Source organism: Podarcis melisellensis (genome assembly GCF_964234715.1).
Source record: "Podarcis melisellensis genome assembly, chromosome: Z".
Taxonomy (NCBI): Eukaryota; Metazoa; Chordata; class Lepidosauria; order Squamata; family Lacertidae; genus Podarcis; species Podarcis melisellensis.
Window position 1 is genome coordinate 10,715,863 of NC_138547.1, and position 18,195 is coordinate 10,734,057.

Genomic DNA, 18,195 nt, shown 5'->3' on the forward strand with positions numbered 1-18,195 from the left:
TGAAGGGTGCATGGTGTCCTCGCACCACCTTGCCCAAGCTGGGGGCGGGAGGATCTGATCAGAGCCCTGTGCAGCTTTGCAAAGCTGGGATCATTTTAATATTGAAAAAGAGGATGTGTCCAGGAAAGAGAGGACATATGGCAACCCTACAAATTGTTCTGATGAGTAATGATGATAGCGATAAAGAAGGGCCTTTGGGTGAGACAACTGGTATCCTGGCTTAAATATATCGGGGAAACCCATCATCTTCGCTGCCAAGTGTGGGCGATTGGGTAAGCTGCATTTGGATGCAGAACAGTGACCAGAGTGTACCCCAAAAGGAAAGAGAAAGCCTGGAGGATTCCAGGGAAGCTGGAGATTGCTTGAAGAGAAGCTGTTACTGTGTTTTTAAATGTGTCATGTTTCTATGATCTACTTTGATGTTGTGTTCTGAATACTGTTAGTAACTTTTCTTTTATTTCTTGCATAGCTGTGGAAAGCAGTCCCTTTTGCTGAAGGGGTGATGGTGTTATAGATTTTGGAGGGACCCTCCTGAACCCCAGAAATTAATAAATGGTAGGATTTTTATTATTTGGGATGTGAAGGGAGAGTTACAATCTGCAGAGGAATTCCTGAGATAGCCTTTGCAAAATTACCTGGCCAAGCTAGGGCCATTAAGAGACGATACAGGTTAGTGAGATCCATTGGCAATGCAAGAGAACTATCCTCCCCCCTTGCTCTTAGGTGTGAACAGAGACTGGGGGTTTAGAAGGTTGCCAGTGTAACTGGGTTTAGAGGAAAAGAGAGTTTTTAGTAGGGTGTTCTGAGAAGGAGGAGGAAGAATCCATCTTTGGCAGGCTGGCTGAAGGCTGGCTGCACTGCTGTGGGGGGACAAGCCTCTCATGAAATGACCATGCTGTAAGATCTGGACTCCCTCCATGCAAGTGTAAATAAGTGAATATACTATATTTCTTAAAGCTACAACAGTGTCTCAGTTCTCCAAAGGAACACAGACCCCAGGGGAGTGCCTGGAACCCCATGGACTCTTGCTATTGCTCAGCAGAAAGAGGGGGAGGCACCCAACTTTTGTAACATTATGATGATCTAAAAGCAGCACTGGATTGTACAAAAAAGGCAAAGGAAAATGTGGCAATCAGAAGTAGACACATTTTGTAAATTCAATGATTTCTTCTTACAAAGGAATATGTTCAAATAGTTCCCACTGAGATACAAGACAAACTTATACAAAAGCCCCTCTAAACATCAAGTGAAATCCTTCTCCATATCTTACATGGGTACTTCCAAAGCAGTTATACTTATTTCTGTCAATATGGCAAAACACAAAGCTGGCACATCAATGACACTTTAGAACAAAAACTGCCTTCAGGATAATAGCTGGTATATCAGTTTGCATGTCCTGATTTGTTTAGTCTGGTTTGAAGACATATTTATACTACCTCTCGTGTTCCAAAACGAACTTCTGAATTAGGGAATTAGGAACGTTGTGCATACCACATTCCTCTTGTCCATGCATATCACAGAAACAGGATACAGCACAGTTAATTTGGACACTTCAGTCAACTGGCAATTACAGGGAGCTGGGTATCACTTACACATACTTAAGAATGCAAATGGAAGCTCATGAGCAAACACTGAAAATGAAGTCAGCAACAATTCAGAAATCTATTATTTCAACCCTCTGCTCATTATGAATTCTAGATTCTAGAATTCTAGATGTCAGGAAAATCTCACAAATACCTGTTTCAGAGGGGGGAAAGTCAATATGTATATATTGTGAACTCTGTCATGAATGGAATTAAGCAATTTCAGTAAAAAAAAGTCATGATATTTTTAGAGAGCAAACAATGAATAAAAGGCAATTGTATCTATAGAATTATCTTTGCAATGCTTCACTTCCATAGGATGGGCAATCTTCAAAGGTGTAGTTTAGGAAGAGGACTTTGTACAAACCAAGACCCTGAAGCTAGCAGTAAAGTTGCAGAATAACTAGTCGGTATTTGATTTTTAAATTGATAGGACTAGAAATCACACTATTTAATCTAGATGTCAGCAGTGGGAGGTAACTATTGGTGCCACATATTAAGGTAACTTTCTTTGATAGCATCACTATCTACCCCCAAAACTGCAAGATTTTGGCCTCAAGTCATAACGCGGATTTTTGAGGAATTTTTTGACTGTGCCTAGCACTTCACAAATGTTGCTAGTAATCCTTACAGCAATCTTATCAGGTATGTCAGCATTTCCAAAACTGTGGACAAGAGGGGATGGGAATGAGGCTGAGAGGCTGTACTTTGCCTATCAGATGAGTTCGTGGCTAAGGCTCAATGACTCATAGCCACTATATAACACTCACAAACATATAAATGGTTCTTGAAAATGCAGGATTTACTGTCATTTGAGACAGAGAACATTCTTGTGAAAAGTGACCAGTCATTCTGAACTAGATTACAGCTCTCTGGTTTACACAGAGATGTAATCTGTGGAGCCTTACTCATAAGATGTTTTTTCCTGTATCTCCCTTTGATGTACTGTGGTGGGAATATTGCAGAATTATCCTGAGGAATGTACAGTGGACGCTCGGGTTGCGAACGTGATCCGTGTGGGATGCACATTCACAACCCGCAGCGGCGTTTCTGCACACGCACGGGTTGCGATTCGGCGCTTCTGTGCATGCGCAAAGCACAATTTAGTGCTTCTGGACATGTGCAACCTCCGGAACCCGGAAGTAACCTCTTCCGGTACTTCTGTGTTTCGGCGGGTCCGTAACCCCCCCCCAAAAAAAATGCAACCTGAAGCGTTTGTAACCCAATGTATGACTGTATTCGAAGAATCTAGTGGTATCTTCCATTGCATTTTCTATGCCATGTACTGGAAGTAATTTTACTTCAAGTCTGCCAATTGCATTTATCTGTTGCATGCCCTATGGAAGTGTACGTTTGTTCAGCTGCATAGACCCAGAAGACAGATACTGTATAATTCAAACAAACTATGGAAATATTGATAGGATGGGATACTATCAGCTTAACTGCTGGAGCAAAATACTTAAGAAGAGCATGCCCTAACATATCAGGTGTAAGAGGTGTGTCCTATACACAATGCCTCAGCATAAGTGAAAGTTAGCTAAACTCATTGCCAGTATTAAGTCTACTGAGAAAAATACAACAGTATGAACACATCAGCATGGCACGCTAAACCAATTTAACAACGCTGATTTTTCATGCAAGAACCACTTAGACAGCTCTCAAAGAAAGAAGAATTTAAATAGTTATAAACCCTGGAGGAGGCATGTCATGGGAGATTGCCTTGCTTTCTGATTTGTTGGTAGGGGCTGATAAAAAGGTAAATGTATATAATCAACCTCAAGCACATCAAACTATGGTAGTTACAGAGCATTCACTTCTACCCCATGGCTATGTTCCTTTATACAACAGCAGTTTGGGTTTTTAAAAATCATCTCCTGTTCAAACCAGTGGGATGCACAGTGGAAATAAACCTAACAAAGAGGCTCTGAATCAATGCCACCCAGAAGAACTGGTCTCTGGCAGTCTCCATGGGGGCTGGTGAGGTGGGCTTGGCTAGCTAATCTTGCCCCTGTGCCAAACTGTTCTGGCCAAGCCCACAGATTTAGAAACAGTTCCATTTTATCGGGCATGTTTGTGTGCATGTGAGAAAGAGATAGAAGAGAGAGAGAGAGAGAAACTGGATTAAAACTCTTACCAATTTACCATATATATATATATATGAAAAACTTTTACATGTTCTGACAACCTATGCTTCTAGCTACTCTCTGTGTGGTTCAGAAGTTTGTTCTACTTCTTCAAAACTACTCAAGCTGAACTACTGTATTTTTCCGTGTATAAGACTAGGTCCTCCCCTTTAAAAATAATGTCAAAAATTAGGGGGCGTCTTATACTCTGGGCCATCTCCCCCCATTTTCTTAAATCTGAGTCCCCCAAAATAGGGGGCGTCTTATAGGCAGAAAAATACAATATATGTATTCTATGACAAAGGGGTGTAGCATGGATAGGGTGAGGGGGGCCGTCGCCACAGGCACAGGTTTTTTGAGGGTGCATTTTACTCCTCACGTCGCCCTTGCCAGCCCTGCACTGCTTTGCAAGTCTGACCCTCATCTCAGCCTCACAAAGCAGTGTGGGGCTGGCAGGGCGTCAGGAGGACACAACAGAATTGTGCCCTTCCAATCAGCCCAATCAGACTGTTTTTAATGGTGTATGTCTGCCCCGCTGCATCCTCCTCACATGTCCCCCTGATGTGCCCGCCTGCCCCAGGCACCTTGAAGACATACACTGCTGCTGCTATGACAAGCTGAAAGATGAAACTAGTACTAAAAACCCATTGCAGAAGGCAAGCATAGAAACCTATGTAGGAGTGGGTGTTTTTTTTAAAGCCACCTTAATATAAAATTGCAAAGTTTATATTATAGAGATTCCAACACATCTGCCTATTGTTTCGTATTTGCTATATATTTTGGTGGCGGCTTCTGTTCTTCCCTCTATTGTATATACTCTATATACAAACATTTATCTGCGTTGTGTATCTGCTACACAATGGTGTTTAGCGGCATGGAGTTGGCTTGGTCTCAGTTCACTTTTATGTGTTCTCTTGAGCTATTCTGCTCAAGGCACTCCAGCTTATTGCATGTAACTCCACTGATGGACATTGCTATAGCCATTATAGTTTCTGAACTGGTGGCAACAGTATGGTAGAATGCTCTCCCTACAGAAATACGAGAGACCAATCATTATTGTCATTCTGCCAGCTCTTGAAGAAAAACCTGTTTAGGAAAGTGTTCCATGAACTCAACTTCTGATCTTACTGTCTTAACTGTTCAACTGTTTTAATTATCATGCTTTTTAAATGGTTGTTTTAGGGTGCATTTTAATTATGGGTGTTTTAATATCCTAATGGAATTGTTATTGTGTATTTTAATTATGTATGTTTTTTCTAATTGGTTTTATAGTTGAAAACCATTTAGAAGCCATTTTGGCATATAAGCAGTGTATAAATGAATAAATAATAATAATACTAAGTCTTCCAACGCAACACACAAAATGACCTATCCAGTTTCCCAATCATTTTTCAAACTACTTTCCTATTCACAAATGGAGTTTTGTTTTGTTTTTTGCATGCAAGTCTATTCTTAACGACAGCTGAATTGCTAAGATATGTGTTTAAGTTTCAGGTATATTATAATCCTAATTATTATTTGTAAAATGAATGAAGACAGCTTTGTCATTTTTTTATACATTCTGCAGTGAACATTCAAAATGCAAAAACTACCACAACTACCCAAGTTTGGGTAAATGTTCAAAATTATGGAATTACAATAGTGAATACGAACAAGCACTGTATGTTGACAATCCCTGATAAATGTCAATGTTCTGAAAGCTCAAATCTGTGCTGGTTAACCATCCATCCATGGCCCCAACCATCACCAGAACTGGTCAGGTGAGAAGGGTGACTCTTACTCCTCCTAGAGAGGAGAAGAAAGCTTTCAGCAGACCCTGCTTGTTCCTTCCAGTAGGAAGCATCATCACTATAAGGAATTCATAAGTAATTCTCAGGTTAATATCATTGTCAGCATTTACTTGTTAATATCCAAGAACTGAAGAAACAGAAATCTATTTTCAGGCTCAGGCATTCACAAAATTTATCAGGCATTGTCAAGCATTCACACGTGAATGCCACTGATCACTAAATTTTGAATATTGATTGTGACAGAGAAAGCACACTTCTCAAACTGGGATCAGACTATTGATCAATGGATTTTATGTCTTATGCAATAACCAGTCTTCTCAACCATTATTGATCTAAGATAAAACTTTTGCAGTAAGGCTTTCTGAAAACCATAGTCCCAGTACAGTAGCTCTGAATGCTACGAAACACTCCAGTAATTTCACCTCATCTCCATAAACACTGTGGAATCTGATCCTTCACTATACATTAGAAATAGTTTTTCAGCATCTGAGGACATCTGTCAAAGGAAAACAAACAGGCCCAAATGTGTGTCACAACCACATAAACATCAGGGCGCCTATGAAAAAGGAATCACCAGGGTGGTCTTTGGATAGAAAATGGTGTGCAGCCCTGACCAATAGCAAAAAGACTGTGAAATTGTAGAGTTAAGTAGTGCTATGTTGTAAGGTTCTTAACATTCCCAATAAATTTAATCATACCTGCAAGATCTTCCTTTGAAGATACCAGTCGCGGAGAGCTGTTTCCTGGCTCAATTCTTAAGGATAATCTAGAAAAGAGAAATGGTGACATGTCAGGAATTAAATAGCTTAACAAAAGCAAAGGGATAAACGTTTTTTATGTTATTGGTTGAAAGCAGGAAATCTAGCTTAGCCTGGACATCTCTTACATTCTTTGGATATGACGGGTGCATACTAAAGTATTAAATCCTTGCAGTGTGAAGCCCAACAGAATTTTTTTACACTTGGTAAACACAGATCTTTACTGAGAAGATGTTTAAGCAGCCATTAACACTAGATAAAACATGAATGAAAAACAGCCCTTTTTGTTTGCTTATACTGTAATGCGTAAGGATTGGTAACTAGTGATTGGAACCAGTCTGCCTCCACTCCCCAAAAAGTGATTCCTGACAGCAAAATTTCAAACAAAGAGGCAAAAGAGATGTGAAGGGAGTGGCAACTGCTGTAATGAGAATTGCCAGGAGGCCATATCTCCACTCCTTTGTCCACTGATCCTCTGGCTTGCTGGGCAGCAGCAAATTGGTTGTTGTTTTTTCCAGTTGCCCTTCTTTCTTCCTACCATTCCTCTTTCCAGAACAGGACCTTGTCTTCTATATTTATTTGTCATTGCTCTTGGGAAAATGTGGGCTACTAACTGAAGTAAACATGAAAAAGAAAAAAGCATCACTGTGCATCAGGGAAAACTGCACATGTATATGATCTTGTTCTGGAGGGACTGAAGGTGGTATGTAGTTTGACAAACAAGAAGCTTGAGGTTTGTAGTTAGATAACCTCTGATGTGTGCATTTCTGATACAAATCTCTACACACTTGATTAAGAGCCTGGTTTATAGTCCTCCAGAAGTGAACTGCAGACCCTTCCAAGTGTCCCTATTTTCCAGGTTTGTCCCTGATTTAGAGAAGCTGCCTTGGTTTCTGATTTGATCCTGGAATGTCCCACTTTTCCTTAGAATGTCTTGATTTTCATTGGAGAAATGTTAGAGGGTATAGAGTTATCTGACCCCCGAGCCATCTGAAGGAAATCCGGTATAAGAAAGTTTTTTTTAAATGTTTAATGTTTTATTATGTTTTTATATATGTTGGAAACTGCCCAGAGTGGCTGGGGCAGCCCAGTAAGATGTGTGGGGTATAAATAGTAAAACTATCATTATGGAATGGAATGTCCCTATTTTCATCGGAGAAATGTTGGAGGGTATGGAGCTGTAAACTGCCACTCTCATATGAAAGTTATTTTAACCATGGGGAAGCAAGAGGTGGGGTCCTGTGCAGGCAGAGAAAGATGAGAAGGGAAAGAGAAGGGAAACACAAAAGACAAAGAATGCATTGTAATAAGCCAGCTCATGTTCCAGAGTTCTGCCGTCGAGTGCAACATTATCAAAACACTGCCCACCCCCAAAGTAGGAGGTATGCACACATGTCTGCAGGGAAGACATCCATGAAAATGCACTTTTCCTTACAAATAGCATTAAATAACTTTAATAGCTACATATTCTCTCAGCAGACCCTTGAACATATTCTATTAATTCTCAGTTGTCACAGTCTTCATGTATAACTCACAAACACTGCAAAGCAATAGGATATCACTGGCTAAGACCACCCCAAGTCTTGGTGAGCTATATTCATATGTTGACAAGAGTGGATCACATTATTTGAGAGAAACAAACATTCACTCTGTAAGGCCAGACAAACATGCAACCTGTTCCACTTCCACAATGGTGTGGACACCCCACCCCACAAAGAGAGAGAGAGAGAGAGAGAGAGAGAGAGAGAGAGAGAGAGAGAGAATGCACAAGGTGCCAACAGATAGATTGTCTCTGGAATACAGATTAACCTCCTGCTACCTTTAAGAGGAAGTTCCCTGAAGATGTTGTTTTTTGTCTGTAGCACAAAGTTCAAGGGCATTGTTACTGCAGCTGAATGAATTTTTGATTTCCCCCTTTCCCCCCACAGCATTTTGTTAAGCATGACTAATCTAGGACTCACCAATAACCTAATTTATGCAAAGAGAAGAGCTTTGCAGAGTTTTACACACAAAGAAGAGGATTATACACTTTTGAAACAGCTACTACAACCAATTCTTTATTCAAACATTGACAGCTTCTTAGTTTTTAACTGTTTTAAATTATCTTAAGTGTAAATTGCCTCAAGGCTACAGTTTAGGTAACAACAACAACAACAACTATTTTCATTTGATTCTGTTTCTGGACTATTTTAGTAATTTAATTTACACTTTCTTTCTTGATTAATGGCATGTACACCTTTCAGTCCTTCATTTCTTTAGAGCATAAGAAAGAAGCTGTGGCTATCTCATACTACCTTGCATTGCTCTTATTGTGAGAGCATAAGGGGGAATTAATGAATATCACTCTTACAACACAGACATCTGCATATTCACTCCCACTGTAAGTCCCACCATATTTAATGGCATTTACTTTCAGGGCAGGGACACAGGTGGCGCTGTGGGTTAAAGCCTCAGCGCCTAGGACTTGCCGATCGAAAGGTCGGCGGTTCGAATCCCTGCTGCGGGGTGCGCTCCCGCTGCTCAGTCCCAGCGCCTGCCAACCTAGCAGTTCGAAAGCACCTCCGGGTGCAAGTAGATAAATAGGGACCGCTTACCAGCGGGAAGGTAAACGGCGTTTCCGTGTGCAGCTCTGGCTCGCCAGAGCAGCGATGTCACGCTGGCCACGTGACCCGGAAGTGTCTCCGGACAGCGCTGGCCCCTGGCCTCTTAAGTGAGATGGGCGCACAACCCCAGAGTCTGTCAAGACTGGCCCGTACGGGCAGGGGTACCTTTACCTTTACCTTTACTTTCAGGGCAAGTATGTATAGCATTGCAACTGGGTTCTTTTTGTGCTTTCTTTCTTTTTTCTTTTTGCAGGCATGATTTACTAGTTATACTAAGTAGAGAAATACCCAGAGGGGTATTTTGAATGGTAACACACACACACTCACAAACATTTTGTTTAAGTACTATATAAATGTGATTCTAAAACATAAAACCTGCTCTGCTAAATGTTGAAGTGTGCCGTTACAGTTGTTGTCATACTCCAGAACAGAAGTTATAACAATGCTGGAAATGTTCCATTTTCTAAGATTCAGTCCTAGTCTGTAGGCGTTTGTAAGATACCCCTGCAAACTGCAAAAAATATATAAATTTCCCAGGTGTCAAAATAAGATGGTTAGGAGGAACACGAACAGTGTTCACCAGGAACAGTGGTTTTTAAAACACTAAGTATAATACCAGTGGTGTTATTATGACCCTTGTTTGTTTATAGGGAGTCCAACCAAGCCTTCTAAAAATTGCCAAACTACGGACAACACCTGGTGCACAAACTAAGCAAGTAGAAGCTGCTCTATGCTGTGGAGGCAGCCTGCGCCACCAGTGACAAGGGTATAATCATAGAATCATAGAGTTGGAAGAGACCACAAGGGCCATCGAGTTCAACCCCCTGCCAAGCAGGAAACACCATCAGAGCACTCTTGACATATGGTTGTCAAGCCTCTGCTTAAAGACCTCCAAAGAAGGAGACTCCACCACACTCCTTGGCAGCAAATTCCACTGTCGAACAGCTCTTACTGTCAGGAAGTTCTTCTTGGGTGATCCAAGAGCATACCCAGGCTGCAAATCTGTTCCTTCAGAGGGAATGTGACCCCATCAAGAACAAGAACACCATTCACAACGGTTAAAATTCCCTAGTGTAGCCTTGGTACTAGAAGTGTCTCATTTGCTTCCTATCTCCAAGAAAGAACTCTTTTTTAATTGGCTGCAAGCTCAGCAGCAACTCAACTCAAGTCTTTCTTTCCCAGAACTTTCAATGGCTGTTCCACTTAGGTCACTGCAATAACAGTAAATGCCTTAAATGTAGTCCGTGTATTAGACTGCAAGCATGTAGGAAGGGCTGTGCTGCTTTTAAATGTTTGTCCAGCACGGCGCAGGCCGGATTTACAAACCAGGTGGGCCTGATCCGGCCCGCAGGCCTTAGTTTGCCGACCCCTGGTGAACATTCTCAGTGGGTGGGAAGGATGCATCTAGCATCAAGAAAAGCAGGGTGTTTGGGAAATTAGGGCCACCAAAATCTGCCATTGGTTAAAAATTCAATGTGAAAAATATATGACACAATCTTAGGAGGTTGTCCTGCTCAAGCCCCATTAAAATGAAAGATGTAAAAGAGAGTTCTTGTGTGGCTCTCATTCAAACCAATGGTTTATGCATGAGAAGTTTGTGAAGAACTGGTCCCACAATAACTATTTGAGCACAGAGCAAATCTATTACCCAAGTTTCAGTTTTATAAAAAGTTAAGGCATTCAGATTAAAGACACAAATGCAGTGGATAGTCTTGCACTGACTCTTATCTTAGGCTTTAAAATGTATAGATTTGTTATTTATAAAGTTATTATTGTAAATGAATCCCTCATTTTCATGGAAGGAAAAGCTCAAAAGACATATTTTTAAATTCCCATTTGTTGGATTTCAGCATCTGAAAAATGACGACATGCTTCTTGTAAAAAGCAAGCAATGCTGAGGAAGTTACAATAAATACAGCCCACAACACACCGCCTCTGATGTGGTTAAAGGAATTTTTAGAGGGGAGGTTTTCCCCCACAATGTTAAGTTTTTAAACTTGATGTAATTAAATGCTCATCTTTGGGGAATTGCCCAAAACACGCATAAATAATCCAACAGCTTTCATAGCATCCTGTCCCTGGAAATAGACCTTCATCCACTATGGTGGCTATACAAGTGTTCTAGTGATTGTCAATTCATTATTGCACAGATCCTCTTTTAACCTCATATAGCTTTGGAGGCTGGCCTTTTCCATACTATTCCAGATGTTTATTTATCCAGTCTGGATGACTGTTTTCTTTATGAAAAGGTTTTATGAGTTTATTTCAGGCCTCCTGTTGGAACAGATTCTTGGCTGATCTTGGACAATTGTGCAGTTTCAGGGTGTAATCTAAGATTTAAAAAACTTACACATGAGGCATTTTTTCCTTCATCTTGGATTCACTTCACACAATTACTTGCATATTGGCCAAAGTGAAAGTCATGGCAACAGTGTAGTATAAGGCTGCCCTGCATTTGTGCTCATTTCAGTTTTCGTGTCAAAAGTAGTTTGGAGTGCAGAGCTGGAGAAGCATTCCCTGAAGAAAACTTTAATTAATTTAATGTTGTTGTTGCTGCTGCTGCTGTTGTTTCTGAAGTTACTTGCTGATTCTACTTCCCCTATCTGCTGCAGCATCACTGTTATTTTTCCTTGCACGGCTTGGGAGTGAAAGAAGGAAGGGATAGAAGCTTCAGATATGTTTGGGCTTTTTGCTCAAGGGCGTGTCAAGCAGAGGTGGAGAGTATCAGCATTTTCCACCCTGTTTTTGCAGTTAGCCAGCATTAAAAGAACTGGTGGCATTGTAACGCCTTGTCAGTCCTCCAACAATGCAAAAGGATTCATGGTGGGTATTGGATAGTCACAGAGGAGGTGGTGAGACAGCAAACCAGAACTTGGTGAGACAAACTGCAGTTTGAATGAATGTCTGTCAGCTGAATCTTGGCTTCTTCAACACCAGTTTAAACTATGGTTTAGCACTGCATCCAAAGTGACATTAATGTAAGACCTCTGGTCACTCATACTTACAAGAGAGAGCCTATGCCACAGATAGTTGAATCCCTAGTGATGTATTTAATTACAATAATACCTCGGGTTGAAGTAGCTTTGGGTTGAGCGTTTTCGGGTTGTGCTCCGCAGCAACCTGGAAGTAACAGACCGTGTTACTTCCGGGTTTTGCCACTCATGCACGTGCAGACGCTCAAAATGACGTCACGCGCATGTGCAGAAGCGGCGAATCGTGACCGCGCAGACACAGGTTGCGTTCACTTCAGGATGTGAATGGGGCTCCGGAACGGATCCTGTTCGCATCCAGAGGTACCACTGTATTCAATTATTTGACAGTATTCTCACACATTTTTTTTCTTACATGAGACTGATACATGTGATACTCCACAGATTTTGTTGGAATAGCTCAATGCTATTTTACTATGAAATCAATCAATTATTCTAAAGAGAGAGAAAGGAGGAGGCAGTGAAACAAACTCCAGATTGTTTGAATGTATGTTAGCTGGATCTTGGCATGAGTTCAAAATATGGTTTAGCAATGTATCCAAAGTTAGTTCAGAATTACTGTGTCCCACCCACCATTCACAAAATGATGGTGTAGGGGCAAAGCCAGTCACAAAGTGGTGGAGGTGGAATTTGGACTCATCAGTTGTGGTTGTTTACTACTGATATCTAACCCTTCTCTGGAAATTGCTTCTTTTTCTCTCCCTCAGTCCATTCATTTTGCCTCCTTCCTTCCCATTTCCTCCTTTTCTTCCCTCACACTCCATCAGTCATTTTGTCCAGCCAGTCTCTCCTCTTTCTTTCCATTACTTAACACAGTATCCTACAGCCCTGCTCTCTGACATCTGCTACACATGCCTATTGGTTGAATCAAAAGACTGTAGCAGGGATAAGGAACCTGAGGCCCAGGGGACAAATGCAGTCCTCCAAACTTCTCTACCAGTCCCCTGGGATTCTTCCTAAACCACAACCCATGCCACCCTCTTCAATGGTTCTTCTCCACACCCATTAAGTGCTTTTGACAAGTTGGATAGTGTTCTTAAACTGTGATGATGCTTATTGCTTCCTTTTTTAAATGTCAACAACTGAGTTTGTAACCTACTGTAATCATATCCTGGTCCAAAACCTGAAAATATGTTCCATCGGTATTTCATTCTGGTTTCAAGCCTACAAAATTATTCTCAGAGTCTTGGTCCATGACCTGATTATTCAAGAGATTTTATGGACCAATAAATTATTATTATCCCAAACATGTATATCTTGTTTCCTAAGGGCGGCGGTGGGTTTTGCCACTCATTACTAGCCTGGATATCTGCCTGGTGTCCCTAATATTGGCAACTCCACTCCACCCTATGGAACTTAAATGGAGAACATAGTTCAGTTAGTACCTCTGCAGGTGGTTTTGTTAAAAGGAAAAAGGAAAAGGGAAAAAAGCAAGAAAAAAACTTTGGAGAAACCATTTGATGTTTGATTTGGCATTACTCTTACTTGAACTTTCAGATCTGAGGAAGCTGAATTCAGTTCCCAGACGGGTGCCCTGGTGAGGAAGCATGGCACGCTACCCTCTGGCACAGAATACGTCTATCAATTGTGCTTAAAGTTCAACCACTTACAATTTGTTAAGCATTTGGCTGAGATGTATCTCTAATCATTCCAGGCAAGCGAAGAGTAAGGGGGAGATTTATAAAATCTGTTTGTAGGTTCAACATCATGTTCACTGATTTATTTCCCCTTAACACTCTTTATTTTTATTCACAGTTTATGAATTTAGAAATGCAAAGAAAATACACTGAGCATCTCATTAAATTACTACTGACAATTCAAAACAAAGAAGGCACCATACTTATTGCATAGCTCTATCCACCTACACTGCAAGCACCTGTTTAAACCAAAACTGATAATATGAAACTGTATCACTAAATAGAGGAAGGCTCTATCTTTAGCAAAACAGGTTAATTTCGGCAAGCTGCAAAAGCTGTTCTCCGAAGCCTAATGTAAATAGTGCAAACCTTACAGGAAATTATTTTGACAATTTCACCAGATTGAAATTCATACCAAAACTTCTGACCATACTCAGTAGCTCTAATGCAGGCTTCCTCAACCTCGGCCCTCCAGATGTTTTGGGCTTACAACTCCCATGATCCCTAGCTGGCAGGACCAGTGGTCACAGATGATGGGAATTGTAGTCTCAAAACATCTGGAGGGCCGAGGCTGAGGAAGCCTGCTCTAATATCAATTACACTGATTCAAAGAGACCTGAAGACACTTTAACTGCATCTGGGACCACAGCACACCATGCAACATTTTTATGAAATTTTGAAGGGAATTGCTCATTTCTCAGGTGACTCTCAACTTAAAAGAATGTAAGAAAAGGTAGTGGTAAACATGAAGCCTATTTGATTAAGAAAAGAAATGAATCAGTTGCGAGCAGTATGTCAGCTAACGTTTACAACAACAACAACAACAACTTTCTTTTCTTTTTTCCTTTTTTCTCCAATACAATATTTAATTGGTTTTTTCCATATTACATCACAATACAAATAAACCAAAGCCATCACCACATCCTCCCCATCCTCCCATATATCCATCAATCAAACCTAATATTCTTTTGTCCCTCCCCCAGCTTCCCTCCGCCCCCACTCGATTTCCTCTACATTCTGAGATTACATTTATCTTTGCATTTTACAATCTTCTCCAATCTTCTGTATATTCTTATTATCTTTCCTTACGAATTTATCTTCCCTCAGATACTTTACATTTTAATCTAGGCATATTAGCATATCTTTTTTGAGTAGTATTTTACCATATATTCATCAAAACATTCCCACTCCTTTTAAATTTTTGATTCGATTGGTTTCTTATAATAGCTGTTAGTTTTGCCAGAGTTAAATATTCATTTAGTTTACAAATCCATTCCTCCCTTAAGGGTAGAGTTTGTGACTTCCACTTAGCAGCAATCTCTACTCTAGCTGCTGTACTTGCATATAAGAAGATTCCCCCCCCCGTGGTATCAACTTTCTTTTTAGGTTGCTCTTTCCCCCTTGATATTTATTTATTTTAAATACTTTCATATCACCTACCATAAAAAATAAATCAACCAGGTTCATAATAAAACATTAAAAATACAACAAAAACAATGAACACAATAGCAACCAAGTTAGGATGAACTAAACATGCTGGTACAAATGGTCAGCAAAGCCCTGGAAGAATAAATAACTTTTTAGCAGGCACCAAAAACAAAAAAGCACTAGGTACTTAATTTATCTCTGAGGAGCAATCAATCCACAGGCTGCATGCCACAATAGAAAAGGCATTCCTCCTGGTTGTCACAAGACCGATCTCTGCAGGCTATGGAACAACCAAGAAGGCCTTGTTTCAAAAGCTTAATGATATAAAATTTAATGTAAAGAAAGAATTTGAACATCCCTTCCCTTCTTTGTGTCTCGATGTAGAGTGTTTGTTGGCAGGAAATTAACCTCAGAATTTTTTAACAGGCTAATGCTGTTAGAGCAGAAGTACCTTCTAACCAACAGTCTCTCTAGTCTTTATGGTAAGGTAGAGACAAGGGTAGTTCATTATCCTATTTCTACTCTGTCTTCCCCTCTGATCTGTATGAAACCCTGCAGAAGACTTCAGTTCTCTACTTTCTGCAATTAAGTAGGTAAAGGTAAAGGGACCCCTAATCATTAGGTCCAGTCGTGGCTGACTCTGGGGTTGCGGCGCTCATCTCGCTTTATTGGCCAAGGGAGCCGGGGTACAGCTTCTGGGTCATGTGGCCAGCATGACTAAGCCGCTTCTGGCAAACCAGAGCAGTGCACGGAAACGGCGTTTACCTTCCTGCTGGAGCGGTACCTATTTATCTACTTGCACTTTGACGTGCTTTCAAACTGCTAGGTGGGCAGGAGCTGGGACCGAGCAACAGGAGCTCACCCCGCTGCGGGGATTCGAACCGTCGACCTTCTGATCGGCAAGTCCTAGGCTCTGTGGTTTAACCCACAGCACCACCCATGTCCCTTTAGCAATGAAGTAGAGAAGAGAAGAAAAAAAGAGAAAGCGCTGGATCCAAGGCTAGTCCTATTCAGAGTAGACTCATCAAAAGTAATGTATTCATGTTAGTCATGCCCTTTAATTTCAATGGATCCACTCTGAGAAGAGCAAACCAGAGCCATTAACTAAACAATCAAGTCCTTTGCTCCTATGGCTATTCTGAAACAACAATACAAACTCAGAGGCAAGCAAAGTAGGAAGAAGTAAATTGTTGAGAAGGTGGAAGAGTGAAAGGTTCTAATTACTCTTCTTGTCTTATGCAGTAGCTAATTCTTAGCCATCCTGCATCTGTGACCAATTAAGCAAACTAAAGGGTAATAGTTTCACATGTCTTTTGAGTGTAAGTGCTAAAAGTGGCTTCCTAGACTTCTGTGACTAATGGAACTCTAAATATAGCTAAGTGTAAATTTGCTATTTGAAGGGGAACAGTTCAGTTGTTTACAAAGTTTGCTCTTTATACAACAATAATGGCTGGAAATAGAGGCTGGCTGGTGCTTCCCAGGCACAATTAGTTTGTTTGTTTGTAAATTGCCACTATTCAACACCACAATCATGGTGGTATACAATTAATTAACTCATAGCTGCTTCATTGATTATTTACTTCACAAATCTGTTGTAGTTATGTACTACAGAGCTTCTACTCTGCCCAGATTTCATGTTTTCTCATCTCAATTGCTTCGAGACAGATACACTTGCACTCAAGGTTATGCCTATGTAATAATCAGGAAGCAGAATTTTTAGAGCAAATCATTTTGTTTTTCAACCCTTTGCTCACCAAATTACCAGGAAGATCAGCTCAACTTTATTTTAAATATCTGATGGAAGATAAAATCCCAAGGATATCATTGATAGTGGCTAATGTTTTGTCAGTAGCTGTGAAAACATACGAACAACACAGCACCTGAATCTGGACTAAGACTAAGCAGAGATTATAATAGTTCTATATAATTGTTATTATGTCACAGTTCTGAATCTGTTTTGCTGTTAGATTCTGGTATGCTTTATGTTTTTATTTTATTTCCAGCCTATTGACTGTAATAAATTGAATGAATGAATGTGAGATGGTCACGCTGAATCACCTGAGGAATTCTGTTAGTGAAAAGCATTCCTTTGCTACATAATTTTGACTTCTCCCACAATTTCTTCCCAGGCCTCTGGATTTGAAGTCTGTGGAAGAGAGCCCTTTGTACAGATGAACCATAGGAGCACTATTCCCCAAGAGAGCAGGTGCTTGCTGTGTCCCACAACTACAGGGTAAACCTGGGCTAGGAGACTGACTACAGTCTAGCCTCTCCAAGAGATAGGAGTGTTGCCTTTGCTGTCCTACTTTCGGTGTCTACAGGACCAAAAGCAAAAAAGGACAGAGGAACTGCATTATGTGGAGTCAGACCATTGGCCCATCTAGCTCAACATTGCCTACACCAGGGGTTGTCAACCTGGTCCCTACTGCCCACTAGTGGGCGTTTCAGGATTCTAGGTGGGCAGTAGGGGGTTCTATGGCACAAGCTGAATCCTCCTTCCATCGAGCACTGGTGGGCGGTAAGGAAAATTTCACCATTAGTGGGCAGTAGGTATAAAAAGGTTGACTACCCTTGGTCTACACTGATAGACAGTGGCTTCCTAGGGTTTCAAACAGGGAGTCTCTCCCAGTCACAGATGGAGATGTCGGAAATTGAACCTGGTACCTTCTGCATCCAAGCAGATGCTTTACCTTCTCAAAAGCTATTTTCTCCACATCGGACAAAAACTATTGATGGCAAAGAGCAGAGATGCTGTTTGCTGCAGCTCCTACAAGATGCTAGGATCTGTCGCTTAGATAAGCTCAAATGTGCTCTGTGGGAAGCTGAAATAAATTCACATTGCTGGGAAACCAGTCATGAAGGAGATGGTTCCCTGGGCCTTGCCAACTTGAAGTTGTCAATTAGAGGCAGAGAGGCTTGGTTGCATTTGAAACCTAAAGAAAAAAGGAATCCAATTGGGAGGCTGAGGACTGAAGAAATGGAAAGAAATGAATGTTCCAAGGTCAACACAATTTCAAGAGCTGTATTGCTTACACAGGCACTAGCTTGCTAATTTGTTCTGCAGCTGTTCAGTGGATAGTCAAGGTGGAAATAGAGAAACTGAAGCTTTCCGGGCAGGGTGTTTGAGCTACATTTAGCATCTGAGTGGGGTGCTTGGTATAGCAGGGGAGACTAGACAGAGAACAGACCCTAAAAATAATGATAAACCACAGACCTTTCCTTTAAAATCTCAGAAATATGCCTAAAACAGGTCTGTGCAATGTATAACACAAGGGGAAACCAA

The 18,195-nt window shown here is 40.9% G+C and overlaps 1 protein-coding gene and 1 long non-coding RNA gene across 10 annotated transcripts in view; one reads left to right on the forward strand and one right to left on the reverse strand.

Moving 5' to 3' along the window:
- LOC309361554 overlaps nucleotides 1-2,745 on the forward strand; it is a 44,829-nt gene extending 42,084 nt beyond the window's left edge. The window contains exon 5 of the long non-coding RNA XR_014164488.1: nucleotides 470-2,745. This is a non-coding gene — a long non-coding RNA (uncharacterized lncRNA). The remainder of the gene's footprint in view (nucleotides 1-469) is intronic.
- The window catches only part of RALGPS1 (Ral GEF with PH domain and SH3 binding motif 1), a 217,422-nt gene that overhangs the window by 32,097 nt on the left and 167,130 nt on the right, over nucleotides 1-18,195 (reverse strand). For all 9 annotated transcript variants that reach the window (XM_081896465.1, XM_081896462.1, XM_081896469.1 and 6 more), the window contains exon 12: nucleotides 6,195-6,262. In XM_081896465.1, the coding sequence (XP_081752591.1) occupies nucleotides 6,195-6,262 (68 nt within the window). The remainder of the gene's footprint in view (nucleotides 1-6,194; nucleotides 6,263-18,195) is intronic.